The sequence below is a fragment of the Mus pahari genome, chromosome 11 (assembly GCF_900095145.1).
Source record: "Mus pahari chromosome 11, PAHARI_EIJ_v1.1, whole genome shotgun sequence".
Classification (NCBI taxonomy): domain Eukaryota; kingdom Metazoa; phylum Chordata; class Mammalia; order Rodentia; family Muridae; genus Mus; species Mus pahari.
In genome coordinates this window covers 24,256,428-24,268,949 of record NC_034600.1, presented here as the reverse complement: position 1 = coordinate 24,268,949, position 12,522 = coordinate 24,256,428, and the positions used below count along the sequence as shown (strand labels likewise).

General features: G+C 37.2%; 1 protein-coding gene across 2 annotated transcripts in view; it reads left to right on the top strand.

The window, feature by feature from the left end:
* Tent2 (terminal nucleotidyltransferase 2) overlaps positions 1-12,522 on the top strand; it is a 48,727-nt gene that overhangs the window by 14,622 nt on the left and 21,583 nt on the right. The window contains exons 5-10 of one of the 2 annotated variants that reach the window (XM_021208317.2): positions 2,177-2,291; positions 2,380-2,471; positions 3,270-3,336; positions 6,101-6,170; positions 9,573-9,649; positions 9,975-10,103. In XM_021208317.2, the coding sequence (XP_021063976.1) occupies positions 2,177-2,291; positions 2,380-2,471; positions 3,270-3,336; positions 6,101-6,170; positions 9,573-9,649; positions 9,975-10,103 (550 nt within the window). Of the gene's footprint in view, positions 1-2,176; positions 2,292-2,379; positions 2,472-3,257; positions 3,337-6,100; positions 6,171-9,572; positions 9,650-9,974; positions 10,104-12,522 lie in introns of both variants that reach the window. The other variant, XM_021208316.2, reaches the window with a different exon arrangement.

Genomic DNA, 12,522 nt, shown 5'->3' with positions numbered 1-12,522 from the left:
GGCTGTCATAGCGCTGTTCCCTTTCTTCTGTTCACTGTTTTGATACTGTGGCAATCTGGTGTTAGAGTTTGACCATTACTGATCAGAAAGGGGTTCATGGAGGATACTCAGTCGTTTATGTATATTTGTTGCCAGTGCTTGGTTTTGGTTTAGTTTAATCTACTTTTATTTTCCTGGTTGTTCTGTCTCTTTTGGTTTTTCAAGACAGGGTTTCTCTGTGTAGCCCTGGCTGTCCTGGAACTCACTTTATAGACCAGGCTGGCCTTGAACTCAGAAGTCCGCCTGCCTCTGCCTCCCAAGTGCTGGGATTAAAGGCATGCGCCACCACCGCCTGGCTGTTCTGTTTCTTTTTGTGGGGCAAATATTTACAGATTTTTTTAAAAAAAATCATGGTCAAGTTGTCAACAGCTCTTGAATCTTAAAATATTCTGAGTATGATATAAAAAAATAACATCTTAAATGAAACTTTTGGCTGGTTATAAATAGACTACGGGGAGGCCAAAGAAGGAGAAGCTGAAAAACAAAAGAGATTAAGAATTGATGGAGTTGTTTGTGCCCCCGAGGTACAGCAGGCTTGGATATAAAAGTATTGATAGAGGGTATAGATTTGAACATAGCAAGAAGGAAATAGGTGAGATTTCCTTCAGTAATATTAATTTGTAAGTCTTAGATTAATTGAATCTGGTATCTTTAATTTTCTTAGGTTTTTCCCTTTTTTCTTTGAGACAGGGTCTCATGTAGCCTAGGCTGTTCTGGAATTCCCTAAGAAGCAAAGGATGGCCTTGAACTCCTGATCCTCCTACCTTCATCTTCTGAGTGCTGGGATTTGCAGATGTGCACAACTACGCTTGGCTTTTCTTAGAAAATTTTAATGTGAGCTTATCTGCAAGAGAAAGTAAGTTTAGGGGCCTTGAAGAAGGCAGTAAACATTGTAGAATGGAGTAGTGAAAAGTGGGAACCGTATTAACCAGAGACATCAGAATAAAGGCTAAGGATACTAAGCTAGGCCAACCCTTACACCATACATTTGAAAGACTCTACTTTCTAAAAAGCTTCTTAGTTTTGTCTTTCTGTATATGTTAGATTTAAATTTTAGAGAGAAGGTAGTGTTGTATTACCTTCAGGTAGAGATTTTGCAGCACAGGCATTAGAGCATGAGGGATAATCTTGCTAATTCATGATATAACGGAAGAGTTCAGGAGATGTATTTTGGGATAGTGGCTGTATAGGGAAGGACATCAGGATCACTTAGGTGCTGATGGGTTGGAAGAAAAAGGAGGTCTCAAGGAACTCCTGACTAGGTCTAGAGAAGATATTTTAGAGGTGGGGATGATAAGGAAATGAGTTGAACAGGAAATTAAAGAGGAAGCAGTATATTAGAATTTAAAATACCAGGACTAGAATACATAGCTATGAGAGTACACCAGTGAAAAATATTATAATAAAAAATTCAGAAGAATATGTTGTGATACATATAGCTCAGTACATATAATGGGATCACTTACCATCCTATCATCCTATGTGACAGTGAGAGTTGGTGTGAAGGGATAATGTTAACTACGTAGGTACCTAAACAAAGATCAGCAGAGGCCAACCTCATCTCAAGACATCAGGGTTCCAAGAAAGCTATAAAACGTGGAGGGTAGTTTGTGTAAATATAAAAGGCAGGGGACTTCCTAAAACCTGTTCCATGCAGTATTATTCCTCAGGGTGACTGTGAGAGGTTGAGCAAATTTCTCGAAAGGGACCCATAGTGAATATTGCAGAATATGTCATGTATATATGGTTTCTGTTGCATAATCTTACTTTTTCATATTCTTATTCACTTGGTTTCCTGACTCTTAAAAGCATACAATTTTATCCTCTTTTCATGGTCCACATAAAAGCAGACAGTGATGAAAGGGCTTTAGTTTGATGAGCCATAATTATACTCATTATGAGTTATCTGACTATTCTTCTGTCACTTACATAGTATTTTATTTTATAAAATTTATGTATAGTTTTCCAGGCCATTCTTTGTACTTGAATAACAGTAGCTTTGAATCAGAAAGTGTTAAGGAGATAATATGTATTTATTTTTAAAATCCTGTCAGTATTCATTTATATTGCTTAGTACAGTAGTTATAAGTTTCTGAACAAGTGTTTTGCTTTTGTTTTCTTTTGTGGTGTATTCAAGTTGAGTCAGCAGATACTAGAATTGTTTGAAACGTGTCAGCAGCAGGCCAGTGACTTGAAGAAGAAAGAACTCTGTAGAGCACAGCTGCAGAGAGAGATCCAGCTGCTCTTCCCACGTACGTCTGCCTTCTCTGCATGCCTTTGCTGTGTGTCTGACCTGTTTACACCTGCAGAATTTCTCATGGTGTTCTTCCGCTTCTCTAGAAAGCAGACTTTTTCTGGTTGGATCATCTTTAAATGGATTTGGTGCCCGAAGCAGTGATGGCGATTTGTGCTTAGTTGTTAAAGAAGAACCAGTAAGTGATGAGACATGATTCTAAGTTGTTTATTATGATATACCAGTACAGGAGTAGACCTTGGTTTATGTTAAACAGTATTTGAATTTTCTGTTTACTTTAGTTCCAGAAAGACTTCTTCCCCTGCCTCACACATGGTGTGCTTAAGAACAGCTCTAGCAGTAATTGGTTTTGAGCTGTTGATGTGAGCTGGCTTTTCTCTGTGGTTTTCCAAGTGACACCTCTTAGTATTAAATGTCACCCAGTTGAGTGTATCAGGATGCTGTAAAGCAAAGCATGTAGTAGTATTTATCTTCTTGATATTTTTCTTTCCTTTGGATTCTTAGTGATTCCCCTTTTAAACCTTAATCCCTCCCCCTCCGAAAATGTTGTGGGCTTTTGAGTTTTTTGAGGAGTGGGGGATAAGGCTTCAGTGAAATTTAGACTATTGTGATTTATTAACTTTAACAACTTTTGCTTTTATTTTTATTAACAACCATTTGTGTTATTTAGAATTATATTTATCTGAATTTCCTGTTAACTGATCTTTTGAATGTATCTTATTACTATCATAATAGGTATTCAGTAAACTTACTCAACATAGCTTCTTGTAGTTGCTGAAATATGGACTATGCATATGAAAGACAGCATTGAGGGTTGACTTTTGTAGAGTATATTCTGAAAAGTAACTTGAAAGAAAAATATATGCTTTGCTGTTTGTGTTTTGTTATTGTGTTACTTTTAAGAAAAAAAAAAAATCAAACTCCAAGCTAAGAAAAATAATGAAAAAACACTTTAACTTTTCAGTGTTTTTTCCAGGTAAATCAGAAGACTGAAGCACGACATATACTCACCTTAGTCCATAAGCACTTCTGTACTAGACTGTGTAAGTCTCATAAGCCTTCTCATGGTACTGTTATTTAAATTGGTCACTTAATTTTTCTGGTAAGAATTGTTTATTTTCTGATGAGAATAGAGGGGCTGGTGAGATGGCTCAGTGGGTAAGAGCACCCGACTGCTCTTCCAAAGGTCCAGAGTTCAAATCCCAGCAACCACATGGTGGCTCATAACCATCCGTAACAAGATCTGACGCCCTCTTCTGGAGTGTCTGAAGACAGCTATAGTGTACTTACATATAATAAATAAATAAATCTTTTTAAAAAAAAAAAAAAAAGAGAGAGAATAGATATAATGTGGATTGTTTTCTTCCAACTAAGTTTTTTTTAATTCCTTTTTTTTTCCTTTTTAAGATAGGGTCCTGGTATCTATATCTGTATCTATGTCTATATATCTGTATCCTAGGGTTTCCTTGAACTTGTGTTTCTCCTGCCCCAGCCTCCTGAGTTCTGGAGTGATAAGTGTGTATCACCTATCTTTTGTCTTCTTTTAACTTTTTGGCCTTTAGCTTTTGTTTTAAAAGCATGATTCAGCAAATCATTGAATTTACTTGAAAAGTATTCTATTGAAGGCATCTTAAGATTTTAAGGTATATAAGCTTCTTTTCTTTTTTCTCAAAAAGTTTTAGATGCTTAGGAAAATAGGCATGAATGAACAGCTAGCTGTAATGAAATTATGTGCTTAGCCAAAAACCAACAAAAAAATAGAAATAGTCTTACAGGTGTAAGTGTTACAGCTCTTAGGGGAAAGGTATCCTGGCAGTTGGAACCATGGAGTACCACAAAGTCAAGATGTACAACAATCCTCATACAAGAGATTTATTGGGAGAAACATAAGAGATGGCTACCTCTGCTTGGGAGCAACTGGGTCTCAAGGAGCTGGGTCCAGCCATCATGGCCTTTAGAGTATTCTGGGGGCTGGGGACTGGTGGATTGCGGTCTCCTCAGCCTGGCCACTTGTGTGCCTTGAGGGGCTTACAATAACTGTAAGGGACAAACTTTATTTTGCAGTAGTACACATCTTTACTTATATTACAAATGTGAGCTCTAAACATGAGGCTTAAATGTATTACTCCCAAAGAAAGCAAAATTGTTGATTTAGGACATTTAATTATAAGATTTTACTCTTAAATGAACTCACTGAATTTTAGCCTATACTAATCTGTCATATACTTTACTTTGAATTCCAGTTGGATGTTAAAGAATTTTGTGATGCTGGAGAGATTTTAGTCCATCATTTTAGACAGATTATTTATGTACAAGGCTATGAATTGGGAAATATAAAGTCAAGTAACAGTCACTGTCCTTGAATAGTTTAGATATGCTGTAGGAAACAATCAGTTATTCACTGGAGTTGATATGTTAGTTCACCTATAAGGGAATAATTCATATTGTCAGCAGATGTTTAATCATTCCTACCATGGTAAACCTAATAAACAGGGGTCTGGGGTGAAGCTTAATAAAGTGCCTGCTGTGTAAACATGAGGACCTGAGTTCAAATCTCTAGTACCCATGTAAAACATGCTGCATGTAGTAGCTTATATCTGTAACTCCAGCATTGGGGTCAGGAGCAGCATAGAGACAGGATGACCTTGGCTGTGACCACCCATTCTGCCCAGTTATTGGGCATCAGATTCACTGACATTTATTTTTAATCTTTAAAAAAGTTGGAAAAATATAGAAGAAAATACTGGATTTTGACCTGGGCTTCACACACATGGACTTACATACATACCTGAAGGAAAACATGAAACTACCCTCCCTACCAAAAACATAACAACATTTTTAGCTTTTGTTTTTAAATCTGGTTTTGTCCTTTTCTATAGTTAAAAATTAGAACATTGCTCCTGTGATAAAGGCTTGCAATTTTTTTCAAAAAATATTTCTCTTTTTAATTTTCTGTCTGTGTTTGGGTGTGTGCACAAAAGTGCAGGTGCCATGGAGACCAGAAGAGGGCATTGGATTTTCTGGAGCTGGAGTTGCAGTCTGTTATTAGCTCTCAGATATGGGTGAACTCAGGTCTGAACTCAGCTCCTCTCAAAGAGCAGTATGTGCTCTAACCTCTGCAATTCTAATTTTCTGCAATTTACATGTATTATTTTCTACAACATATTATTTATTCCTTTGATGAAATTTAAAATGTGTTTATATATTTTATCCTCTTTGAGATCATACATAACTGAATCTATTCTTGGCTCACCAATTTGCGAACATTTGAGCATTATAACTGTTATCTGTGGTTACTGTTTCTTATTTGTCATACCAGAATTTAGCAATTTTCTTACTTTTAGCTATTTTTGCACTCAGATTTTCCAATGAATGTCTTTATATAGATACTACTATGTATTAGATTGTGTTTTGAAAACAAAAAAAACCTTAAAGCCCTTTAAATAGTATAGGCAATTCTTAAAAGGACTTGATGTCTGTCTGTCCTTCTTTCTTTCCTATTTTTCCTTCTTGATTTCCATTCCTTGCCCCTACCCCCACCCCATTTCACAGGGCCTCTCACTGTGCAGTCCATGTTTACTGGAATTCACTCTCCACCCTCCTTCCTTTCTTCCTTCCCTTACAGGGTCTCACTGTGTAACCCTGGCTTCCTAGAACTCACTTTGTGTCCTTATTCTTCACTTTCAAGGACAGTATGCTTGTTCTTAAGTTGGTTTAGTTTATTAAAATACTACTTTTAAAACTGTGCACTGGAACATTATGAATGGGAAACATTGGCAGATACTCACATTATCTTTTCTTCTTCAGCTGGCTATATTGAGAGACCTCAGCTGATTCGTGCAAAAGTGCCAATTGTGAAGTTCAGGGATAAAGTCAGGTAAATAATTACCAACCAGCCCACCCCTCTTTTTTCAGGTGCTTTAGATTAATGTTGGCTAGTCACCTAATGTGGATAGCCAAGAAATCAGTGTTATAGCACAACAGCTTATCTTCAAGGTTTGAGAAATCACTTTCTAAATAATCTCTTCCTCCTCCTCTTCCTCCTCCTCTTCTTCCTCCTCTTCTTCCTTCTCCTTTTCTTCCTCCTTCTTTCTTCTTCCTTCTTCTTCTCTTCCTCTTCATCCTTTTCTTCCTCCTCTTCCTCCTCCTCTTCTTCCTCCTCTTCTTCCTTCTCCTTTTCTTCCTCCTTCTTTCTTCTTCCTTCTTCTTCTCTTCCTCTTCATCCTTTTCTTCCTCCTCTTCCTCCTCCTCTTCTTCCTCCTCTTCTTCCTTCTCCTTTTCTTCCTCCTTCTTTCTTCTTCCTTCTTCTTCTCTTCCTCTTCATCCTTTTCTTCCTCCTCTTCCTCCTCCTCCTATTTTCTTCTTCTTGAGACAGTCTCATGAATCAGGCTGGCTGTGAATTATTATATACCTAAGGACAGCCCTGAACTTTGGATTCTTCTGCTCCTACTTCCTGAATGATGGGATTGTAGGTGTGTTCCTCTACGCCCATTGTCTTTTAAATTATATTTTGAAATAATCTGAGCAGTCTTCATGCTTAACAGAACTTAGCTACTCTGCTTGAATTTTGAATATTTGGGACCATTCAATTTGGGTTTTAAAATGAATCTTTTGTAGCTCAGCATAATGGTGCACACTTGATTTGTGTGGGTTTGACTCCAGGCTTGGTCTAGGTTCTCAACCTTCCTAATGCGGTAGCCCTTTAATACAGTTCCTCACATTGTGGTGACCCCAACATGGGATTGCTGCTTCATAACTGTAATTTTGCTACTGTTATGAATTATATTCCCTGATGGTCCTGGGTTACTGCTGTGAAAGGGTAGCTTGGCCTTTAAAGTGGTTGCAACTCTGAGGTTGAGAACCTCTGGTCTATACAGTGAGATCCAGGGCAATCAGGGAGGACCCAGTTTAAAATTTAAAAACTCGCATAATGTATTCCCCAAAACATATCTTCTTTGGTAAAATGTGGTGTGTAATTATGTCAGAGGGTTTGTTGTAATTTAAGAATCATTAAACAAATTATATTTCACTTAAAGATACAGAGAATATAGGAATAATAGACACAAAAACTGTAAAAACAATTTCAGAAATTTAACTTTTTCTTTATATTCTCCTAGCATGTGTTCTATTCTTAATATTATATTAGAAGATATTATGTAATATTTGAATATAAAAATGTAAATGGTGCAATCAAATGTAGTCATAGCAGTGAAGTTGGAGGCAGGAGGGTGATGAGTTCAAATACAGTGTGGGCTACTAGTGAGTGTCTATCTTAAAACAGATGAACAGGCAAGCAGACATAAGAAAAGCTGAGTATGGATTGATTATTTTATTTGTTAAAAAGATGTAGTATAAACTTTTTGGTTTTTCGAGACAGGATTTCTCTGTGTAGTCCTGGCTGTCCTAGAACTCACTTTGTAGACCAGGCTGGCCTCGAACTCAGAAATCCACCTGCCTCTGCCTCCCAAGTGCTGGGATTAAAGGTGCACCACCACCGCCCAGCTTAGTATAAACTTTTTAAATCATAAGATTGTGATAAAGCAGGTTTTCTTGGTGTTTACAGTGGAATTATATGCACATGGATGCACAGGATTGAACTTTGTTAGTTATGGAGTATATATTTAAGAGTTATTTTCCTGCTAAAACTTCTATCTTTGTTTGTTCAAGGTGTGGCAAAAACTTGGGACTAGTCTAATACCTATGTTCCCAACTGAGCTTGACTAGGTGACATTCTGCCTTCTCGTTAAAGCTTTCTCATACGGTAGAGAAATGCCCCTTTTCATAGTCTAGTTAGTGCTTTTTCACTGTTTAGAATGGTCTTATGCTTAATTTTTTTGGATCAATTTGTGTGAGAAACCTGTGACTAGTCCTATGGAGGAAACATCATGGATATTCAGTCCATATTTTTAGAAACTTAATTTTTCTGCTAGTGCTGGAGAAGGTTCACACAGGGCATTAGGCGTGCAGGCAAGTAACCTACTGCTGCCGTGTTTCTCCAGTTCCTTCTCTACCTACATGCTTTTGTGATGTATTGAGTTATGCAGAGGACATATCAATTGCCTCTGGTGTTTCTCACACAAACATAAAGACTATAACTGTTGTTACCATAAGTTTTCCAAAGCTATGTATATCTCTGTAGCAGTAATACTACTATCCATTTATTATGGACAGAAATGAGGGAATGCTGTTCAGAATTTTTTTTTTTTACTCCCCAAGCAAGAAAAAGAAGGTAAATTTCAGATTTTGTAATAATGTAGAAAAGAATTATTTTAATTAATTGATAGACTAATTTATTTTGAGATATGATCTCACATATGGTTTAGACCGACCTCAAATTCTTAATTCTGTGTTGGCTTTCCAAGTGTTAGGTTAGAGGCATGCATTTCCATCATAGGCCTGGAATTTTATTTTTGACAGTGTTTTAAGAGGGGAGTACATTGATATAGTGTATCTGTGTGCATGTGTGTATGTCTAGCACACTGGAGTGTATATGCAGTTCTTCCTCCTTTCATTCAGTCCTAAGGATTGAACTTACGATGTTGGTCTTGGCAACAAGCACCTTTACTTGCTGAGTCATCTTACCCTTTTGGAAGTTTTTTTCTTAGAGCAATGTAGTATTAAAAGAAATTAGACCCAGTAGAAAATGAGTATAAGTGGAACTAATTTATATAAAGTAATTTTTCCTTGTTTGTAGATTGTAACAATAATTGCCCTGTTTTTTATGTTATGAGTTGTGTATTTTTGCTTCAAAGAAGCACCCATTGGTGATGTTTTGAGTAATGCATCTCTTCCTAGATCGTCAGCACCTGCATTTAACATAGAATTTTCCAGCTATTTTTAGAAGTAATTTGATGTGTAGATACTGGTTTTTTAAAACTTGAATTTTCTTTTTCTTTTTCTTTTTATTGTTTGAAAATAGGTAAACCTGTGTTTTGAGAAGATAAAACTTAGTGGGATAGTTTACACAGGAATGTTTGGTCATGGGATTTTGTTAATCTAGAAAAGGTTACAAGATTTTAAAACTTCATTTGGAGTAGTTAGAAACATTAATATATTATGAGTCCTAAATAGTAATCTTAGTTTATATTTTTAATACATACCAACTACTTTAAATGGTACACGAGGTATATAATCCTACTTTAGTGACTCATTTTAAAAACTCAGTCTGTGGTGGTTTTCATTCTGTGTTGCATCAGTGGATGGATTGGAAGCAGTTTAATTAATAGGTCACCTCCAAGTACTCGTATTGAAGTGTGTTTTCCTTTGTTCTTTTAAATAGTTGTGTGGAATTCGACTTAAATGTAAACAATACCGTTGGAATTAGAAATACATTCCTTCTCAGAACTTATGCATACCGTAAGTTTTTGGTTTATTTGTAAATAACCTCCACCTTCTATTTTTTCTATATTCTCTATCGCCCTTTAGCTATGTTTACAGTAACTTCTTTACTTGTATTTTGTTAAACTGTTTCTTGCGTTTTGGATACTATGTTACTGTATGTATTTAAGGAGATGCTGGTTTAAAGGAACTGAGGTGAGCTCTAAGTCACACAGTGAGAGTGGGCACTACTGCCTTTTGCCTAGAGGGAGGCAGTGCTTCTTAGTGATGTAGATTAGGCAATCATAGACATTTTCAAAGAAACAGTGATATGATCATTTTTAAGTGTTAATTTTACTTGCAGTTGAAAATCGAGTTCGTCCATTAGTGCTGGTGATCAAGAAGTGGGCAAGTCACCATGACATCAATGATGCCAGTCGTGGCACATTAAGCAGCTATAGTCTTGTATTGATGGTTTTGCACTATTTACAAAGTAAGTATTTTGAGAGCTTTTTTACTTTTTAAAACTGAAAATCAGATAAACCTCGTTGCAGTATCTTTTTTTGCTTGTTTATAATTTGCATTGTTCTAAAAAGTTCTCTGTCTAAGGTCTAAACAACTTTTTTTTTTTTTTTTTTTTTTTTCGAGACAGGGTTTCTCTGTATAGCTCTGGCTGTCCTGGTACTCACTTGGTAGACCAGGCTGGCCTCGAACTCAGAAATCCGCCTGCCTCTGCCTCCCGAGTGCTGGGATTAAAGGCCTGCGCCACCAGGCCCGGCTACTAAACAACTTTTTATCCTGTTTTGTTACTCTGAACTAATATTTCAGAAATTTCATTCTTTGGAAAATGTAAAGAAGTTTCAGTATGCTTTTATCTTATAACAGTTTTCTTATCTGCACTTTTATACTTAAAGACGTTTCACTACTGTATTGTTGACCCCACTGTCTTGCAACAGATGAGGGTTCAGAAAGACGTTTTTATTTGAGACATGTTACAGCTCTGAGGGGAAAAGTACCCACCAATGGAAGTGTTACAGCTCTGAAGGGAAAACTCCCCACCTGCAGTCTATAGTTCTGAGGGGAAAGGTATGGCAGTTGAGAGTCAAGGAATACCAGCCACAAAGTCATACTACACAACAGACCTCATATAAGAGATTTCCTGGGAGAAATACAGGAGGGTGGCGGCCTCTGCTTGGGAAAAGGAAGAGTGAGGGGCAGGTTTTAGATAGGATTTCTTTGGGGTAGACTTTTCCAGGGTGGCCTGTGATTGGTGAGATTGTGAAGCCTGATTTTACTCTAGGGCAGGCAGAGCTTGCCTGCTCTTCGGTCACACTGTTAATGGCCAATAGAGGGTTCTGTGGGTGGAGCCTGGCAGTTGGAGGGCCTCAGGAGCAGGCCCTGGCCACTCATGCACTAGGAAGGGCTCATAAAATAGAAACTAAATGCTATTCTTGTTGGGCAAGAAGCTTATGATCCATCTTTGGCTTCTCCTCAAATGGGTTGTATGTTTGCTGGGCTCTTCTGTCAGATTGACCTCTAGGATGTGAGGATAACCTGTAGTTGCCAGGTTGGATTGGATACTGTAATTGGCTACCCTTTCCTCCCATGCTCCTTCATGTGCATCCCTTTTAGAACTGCAAAATCAGAAAATCATTTTCCTGAGAGAGGAGGACTCTTCCTGGCTTAGGGATACACAGAAAGCTCTGGTCCCCGATGACTTGAAGATCAGCTTACAAATTCCAGATTGCTCTTCAGATTTCAATTCCATCTAGTCCGCTTTGTTTATGAGGTCACTCTGATAAAGCTATACCTTTGTTCTATGCCTAGTGGCAAATTATAATATGAAAGCACTTGTAATTTTTGCCTTTTCATAATGTAGCTGTAAGAACTTATACCTTGACTTTTTGTTACCTTTCCCACCATACTTTGATTGATTTACTAATAGATCACTGTCAGTATCATGTGGTCTTAACTAATTATTCCAGTGTAGTGCATTTTAAAAAGTTTTACTGTGTTGTTTGGTGCCTTCTGTATTTAGATTCTGGAAAAGATAACAGAGTTCTTGTACTTTGTCTTTTGTATTGTTTTGTTTTCTCTAGAGATTTATTCTAAGGCAGTAATAAACAGATATACATATAAAACTACTTTTATAGTATTTATTGAATTAACAAAACAAAGAATCTGAGCTTTCTAGAATGTAAGAGTTAAACTAATTGTGGCATATTTTAATGTAAAAGCTATATAGATACCACAGTCATGTTTTTAAGAAAATTTTTAAAGATACATCTTCTACAACATGATACCAATCATTTTGTTTGAAAAATAACTTCTTGTATATATTCATATGTGTGCAAATACTGAGAAGTTATGTGTCAAATTTTTGTTATTTTTTTAAATAGGAAATTGGATCTTTTAATATTTTACTGTACATTATGTATTTTCTATATTATACAAATAGTTGTTGGTACTCTGGACTCCACCCCCACAGTTACCTGACAAGAGCTAGGTATGCTCCTCCTCACAGTTACCTGGCAACAGCCAGGTAGGCCTGGCCCATTATAAAAGGGGCTATGTGCCCCCTCCTCTTTCTCTTACCACTTGTCCCCTTGCTTCCCCACTCTCCCCATTCCTTCTCCCCCTCCAAGTGGTCATGGCTGGCCTCTACTTCTCTACTCTTTCCTTCTCTCTGCATTTTGCTGCCTCTACTACCCTCTTAACTCCCCTTCCCATGCCCTAAATAAACTCTATTCTATACTATACCATTGTGTGGCTGGTCCCTCAGGGGGAAGGGATGCCTTGGCATGGGTCTTCAGAGTCACCCCCTTCCCCCATACCTTACCACACCCTATAGAACATCTCTTAATATTTCTTTATCTTTTTATGATCACAATAGTCATCTTCTTTTGAACATA